This window comes from Lactuca virosa, chromosome 3, assembly GCF_052849685.1.
Source record: "Lactuca virosa cultivar CGN04683 chromosome 3, Lactuca_virosa_CGN04683_v6, whole genome shotgun sequence".
In the NCBI taxonomy this organism is placed as follows: Eukaryota; Viridiplantae; Streptophyta; class Magnoliopsida; order Asterales; family Asteraceae; genus Lactuca; species Lactuca virosa.
In genome coordinates this window covers 151,385,703-151,392,489 of record NC_136428.1, presented here as the reverse complement: position 1 = coordinate 151,392,489, position 6,787 = coordinate 151,385,703, and the positions used below count along the sequence as shown (strand labels likewise).

Here is a 6,787-nt window from a genome sequence, read left to right as displayed (position 1 = left end):
TAGTATTTTAAGTTTATGTTATCTTCTAAAGTTTTCATTGTAGTAGAGTTGGTAAGTTTTTAGACTTGTTGCAACACCACAACCATTCCTAGGCACATGCTAATCGCTTCTCGGAAAAATATAGTTGATCAGGCTATATCACTCCAAGATTTGATTATATGTCCCCAAGCCTACTTGTGTTGTCCAACAACCGCAATACTTTTGTTCTGTTCTAGTATGACACTGATCCTAGTATGAATGCATGTATGTATACTTTAGTAAAATATTTTATTATTTAAAAAGCATAAACTCTTGGTCAGAGTATTTTAATCCCGATATGTTTATAGTTGTATATTTTTTATGGGTTGATATACTCAATTCACTATAAACAAAACCTTGATACCAATCTGTCACACCTCCGCCCCCGAACGTTTCCGTCGTTCCGTTTTGGGGGTGTAACATTGATACTGCCCTAACCATTTTCATGTCCCGAGAAGAAACATACAAAAATGTAAAAAAAAAAGAGAAATTAAATATCATCCTACTTTTTGTTCCTACAAATCATCATACCCAATTAAATAGTGACATGTGTAACATTTAATGCTCATTTAATGAAATTTAATGACATTTTAGTATAATAATATGACACATATTATCATTTAATTGGCTAGAATGATTTGTACGAAAAAAGTAGGAGAATATTTAATTCTTAAAAAAAATATCGTATTTAACAAAATTTTCAAATTTTAACAACTATTCTAACAAAACAGATACATTCTTTATCAAAAATTTGAAAAAAGGCCAACAAAACTGTTATCATGATCAAGTTAGAAAAATAATTTTGTAAAAGTTTAACGGTTTTAAAGAAAAAAAATGCAACCCATTAAATAACTAACTCAATTACCCAAATTAAAACCTATATTTATGGAACAAAATCTAATACAACCTTATTCAACCGTCATCATCTTCACAACCCATGTACCATGCCACAACCACCACCATTATACCACGTCACCACTAGCATCTCCATCTAAAACACCGTTGATTAGCCTCACATCGTAAACACCGCCATCGTCTTCTCCACACCATTATTATCTCAAAGCAATAATTGATGATTTTTTATTCATCGTTCTAAATAACATCTATAGACCTTCAATTCAAAGGAAAAATTAATGATTCTCTGATCATCAAGAACCTAGAAATCACATACACACAATGAATAATGGTGATCAAGTCCTAATTTGATGGTAAACAACATTTGATTATATTAAATGAAAGGGAACAGAGAAATTTTTTTATTTTCTTCACTCAAGACACGTAAAAAGAGAGAGACGTAGAGAATAAGTTCATTCTTAGACACATTTTTTTGACATTCACATTTATTATCAAACGCTCTCTCTTATGCATGTCTATTCTTTTAGAGAGAACTCAAATGTAGGCTTATTTTACTAATGTAAACACGATCAATTCCTATACAATTTTTTGGTAGTTTCATTCATTCTCATGCATTCTTACTTGTTCTCACTCTCAACCATTCTATGAGAATTAATATTATTAAAAAATAACATATGTATATATTTTGTGAGAATGTATGTATTCTCAAAGAATGCAAAGTGCTTTGTCAAATTCTGATTTTTGTTAACTTTTACATGATTTTTAAAAGAATGTGTCAACCTTGCAATAAGAACCATTATTATTTTGATGCAAATTATTATATTGTGTATATATGTATGATATATATTATTTAAGAATGAATGTTAGTTCTCCAAAATCCACATGAATTTAGTTGTATTTTAAAAGAATGAAAAAGCAATATGTGTTTATCTTAACATGACATAAATCTGCGTTTAAAAAAGATGTTGTGATTATCTATGTCTAATTTTATATAATAAGATACATAAATATCTAATAAAAAATCTCACCAAATTAACAAATAAATAGGGGATGCTTCATGTACTTGTACATTATATGTTTCAATACAAACTTCACAAATACACAATCTTAAAATTACATGTTAACAAAAAAAATTGGATGAAGGATGGAAAAAACTTATTAAAGTATCTTCCATGGAAAAATGTGATATTTTAAAGGGTTTAAGCTAGGAGTCACCGATGTTATGTTTTGGGAGAGGCTAGGACCGACTTTTTTTATCACCAAGAAGTTAGGAGGAGATTGGTATTTCATAATTCAAATTCGGAATGTGACATTCAGTTCAGGTAAATTTAGAAAAGGGCGGAAACCAAAACCGAAAGTGTGTACTACCTATTCATGCTCTACATGGGAACCGCGCGAGGTCCAGACTTGTTGCAATAAGAATGAAAAGCGGTATGGTATGGGTTTGGTTACGAAAATCAGTTCACATTGCTCATCCCTAGTCATATATAGGTGTTAGTTTTGGTTTCAATTGTAGTATAGTACACCACTAAAAATGCACTTTATTCTCGACGTATTTCGCAATTCTTATTCTTCACTTATTTCTTCAATTTCCAACTTGAAAATGGCATCCCAGAAGCTTCAGCTTCTTTCAGTTCTATCGAAACAAAAAATTTATACAACTGACGATGAGGTACAAGTTCTTCAGTGCACTAAAAACCTGGCTATTTGGTGTAATTTCCATATATGCGAGATGATGAACACCGGAGAGAGGAGCTTGATGCAAAAAATGTGAGTTTTTATAATCATATTGAACCTCTAGATTGAAAAACCACACAGGTTGCCTAAATATGAAAAAGTTAAGTCTTACATAAGTGATTATCATATTTTTTTCATATCTTAAATGAAAATTAAAAAAAAAACAATTATGAAAGGTAGAACTAGATATCAAAATCTCTAAAAATAATTTGTAATCTAGCAAAATTATGCCGTTTATTAAGATTAGTAGGGCCTTCTTCATATCAGGAACACACAATGAAGTTGTAGAAGTAGTTTACAATAATTGTTGGTTACTACATGTGATGCCATCTAGAAGTTGGTTAAATACAGAGTACGTACTTAACTTTTCGATAATTGCTTTAACTCCGTACATGAGGTCCTCCTGGATTCATGTTACCAATAATAAAATTCATGTTACCTTTAAAATCTATTTTCTTGATTTTCTGTTCCAGACAAAGGCACAAGGATGATATGCCAACCATTGATGGTTTTAAATATCATCAATATTTTACATGTGTATTTCAGTTAGGATTATTATTACTTTTATATCATCCGTAATATACCTCAAATAGAATATATACCTATGGATACACCCAACACCACTGGATGTAATATAAAACTATATACATAAGAAAATTTTGCAACATAAAGATCAGAATTTTAGGCAGGTGAAAGGTACCGTTGATGATTGGGGAGGCAACGCAAAAACATCACAGCTCATGATATATCCTTCTAAATAGTTTAATAAATGCCAATCTTTAACTTATATCTCCACCATCCTCGTTACTTCTTCCGTCCCTATAAATATTCTTCTTCTTTCTTTAGCAAGCTTAATTAACATCACCTGATCCTTGAATTTTGCTTTACTTCAAACAAAAAAATTATCAACATGGGAGCCCCATCATCTATAAATCATTTCAGATCCATTAGTGTGCCTTCTAGGTTAACCCACCCATCTTGCACTAAGACCGAGAAGAAAATAAATGAGTTGAGAGCATCGGGAAAATTGGTGGGTTCGTTTGAAAGCATTCAAAGTAGTTTAGTTGGTTTGGCAGAGTTGCATGTTTTCGTGAATGAGTTTGTCCAGGCTCCAAACACCCAACAAGCCCTTTCTCACCACCAAAATGAAACCCTAGTCGAAGTTGCCTTAGAGTGGTCCATTGGGTTTCTTGACACGTGTAGCACCCTTATAGACATAGTCATGTTAATGAAGGAAAACGTGAACGCCCTTCAAATGGCCTTACGGAAGAAAGGTAGCGATTCAACAGTTGCTAGTAAAATTGCAGCGTATCTATGCTTCCGGAAAATGGCAAAGAAGGTTGTAACCAAGAGCCTCAGGACACTAAAACATCTAGAAAATAAAATCTGTTCATTTCTTTTTGTAGATATTGAACACGATGTGTCATTGGTTTCCAAAGTTCTTAAAGAAACTAATTCACTTATTGTCTCCTTGTTCAAATCCATTTTGATCTTTGTGTCAACCAAGCCTAGGACTGATAATGGGGTTCAACTTATATCAAAGTTGTTGTCCAAGCGTACATCCACACACAAACATTATCAATTGGTCCTCACCGAGGTTGAAACCATTGAATTGAGTCTCACGTTGCTCCACAAGAATGTGCGCAATGGTGAGACCAAAGATGTTGATGTGGAAATGACACTAAGGAGATTGCAAATTCTTGATGTGGGTCTTGAAGGATTGAAGGTTGGTTTAGATCACCTTTTCAGGAGATTAATCCATAGTAGAGTTTCCCTTCTCAATATCTTAGTTTGTTAGACATCTAAAGTTTTCATACACCAGTTAGGCCTGTTTTAGAGGCATTTTGTGGTGTTTGTAACATGTGCATGGACTTTGTGAACAATACATAATATCAACAATAGATCTCATTTTTGTTTGTTACTAGTGTCTCTTTATTATTCTTAAATTAGCTGCAAGTAATAGATAAGTTTAAAAGAAAATTTTCATCTACCCTACATAATAAAAGAATAGTTATTTGCATATATGTCATTTTCTTAAAATTTACAATTATTTTTCACCTCCATTTAAAAATTACACATGTCATGTGTTACTCCAATTCCCGCTCACATCCTTTCTTTTATACCTAAATAAATAAAATAAAATAAATAAAGACAACGAGAAATCCGCGAACTCAATGAATATCAAAATCAAAATTCTAAACAAAATCCCCTAAATCTCGGCACATACATCTTCTAATCCATCGTATCTCCTCCATCGTAGCATCAATTCCCTCGGGAAAGAAAGGTGAAATAGAGACTAGTTCAGGGACTGTGGTACAAGCTAAAAGATACGAGTCACATATTTGGAAAGAGGATATATCGTACGAGAACTTGATTCAGGCGCGGGTAAGGAGTCTTGAAGCGATGGTGGTAGATTGTGACGTATTCCATTAGATGTTTAGGCAGAAATCTTGCACGAGTATCGTGACAAAGGGCGTGGTCTTGTTTTTTCAGATTGTCGCTATTTCTAGGAGTTTCTAGTTCATCATTAATAGATTGATGCGATTTGTCATCGATTTCTAGTTGTGTGTTACCGCTTTCATCGGGTCTATTTTTGGTGTCATTTTATTCTTCATCTTCATCTTCAAAGTTTGGTATGTCATCTGAAGCATCAGTTAAGTATTCATTGTTGATGGTTTTATGACCTTCATAGCTTTCATCAAATGGAAATTTTATTTCCACAAAAGTTACATCACGGGTGGTATAAATTTTCTGTTTTTTAAAGTCATATATCTTGTAATCCTTTTGACCCATTGGATAACTGATAAAAACACAAGGTTTTCCTCGTTCATCAAACTTGTGTAACGCCCGCGTTTCTGACTAAGCGTTAATAGATGATGAAATAGTTAGGGTCAACAATTGTAACCTATTTTGAAGTAATGAAGAAGAATTATTTTAGTATTTTGTGATTTACGTGATTTATGTGCAACATATGTGCTTATAACAATATAATAAAATATGCATCAAAATATGCATCAAAAATAAAATAATAGATAAACCCGATATCTTTGAAGAAAGTTGCAGTGGTCGTAACAAAGATTTCGGAACGTCGAAATCCGACTTATAACAAAGAAGTTATGACTCGTCAAATTTTTGCAACTAAACCGGCACAGCGTCGCGTATCGTAAAAAGTGAATTTTTGATAAACTACTTTTTAACCTTAGTGATTTAAACGAAAGTTGTAGTATATGTTAAACCGAGAACGTACATCAAAAGAACGTCCAAATCTATCTTCGTTGGAGGAAGTTATGATTTTTCTAAGATTTAGCATAGTAGTACATAACCCGGAAATCAAATTTTAGATCGACGACACAACCTAAACGAGAATTGAAGATATCGTTAATAGGAGCTCAACGATATAAAGACAGTTGAAAACGGACGTCGGATGACAAAGTTATGAATTTTTAACGGACTTTCACTGTCTAAGTCTGATAAAATATAACTTCAAAAATAAATTTAAAATTAGCCAACGGAGTCTAAACGAAAGTTGTAGATCATGTCGTTACCTATGCGTGGATATAAATAATGTCAAAAACGGAGCTTGTATGCAAAAGTTACGGAATTTAGAAGAAAATTGATTTTGGGGTTAAGTTCCAGAGGTGACACATGGCACCATCACAGCCACTACTTCTTCCTCACGGCTTCGCACGAGATCACGACACCTGGCACAACAACACGCCGTATTTAGCCAGTAACATGTCGTGTAGCTCGATTTCACATCCTATAAATAGAGGCACAAATCACTTCATTTCTGACACCTCTCTCAACCCTTCTCTCCCAAATACCCCCAAACCCTCTTCTCCTTTCCCTAGCACTTCCTAAGTGTTAGAAGCGACTCCCGGAGCGCTAGAAGGCCCCGAGAAGAAGAGCTTTCAGCTCAGAAGTTCTGCCCGCGCAGAGCCCGGTTCCTCGCTAAACCCCCTTGTAAGTGAGTTATGCTTACACTACTTTAACTATAACTTATGTTTAAGTTCATTATCGTTATTATGAACCTACAAACAAGATTTGCCAGTGATTCAAAGTCGTTATATTGATAGATCTACTTACGGGGATGATGTCTACGCTGTGATTTAGTGAGGTGTTTAAAGTGAGATTTCCAAACAATATACTTCGTATGCCAAATGGACCCTACCTCCAA

At 33.7% G+C, this 6,787-nt stretch overlaps 1 protein-coding gene across 1 annotated transcript; it reads left to right on the top strand.

The window, feature by feature from the left end:
* Positions 1-3,520: 3,520 nt before the first annotated feature.
* Positions 3,521-4,408, top strand: LOC145164171 (uncharacterized). The gene has a single exon (XM_079082897.1). The coding sequence runs from the start codon at positions 3,521-3,523 to the stop codon at positions 4,406-4,408; it is 888 nt and encodes a 295-aa protein (XP_078939023.1).
* Positions 4,409-6,787: the final 2,379 nt, after the last annotated feature.

What these genes read in the sequence shown, in the direction of transcription:
- LOC145164171 (XM_079082897.1), top strand. Translation starts at nt 3,521, where the DNA reads ATGGGAGCCCCATCATCTATAAATCATTTCAGATCCATTAGTGTGCCT.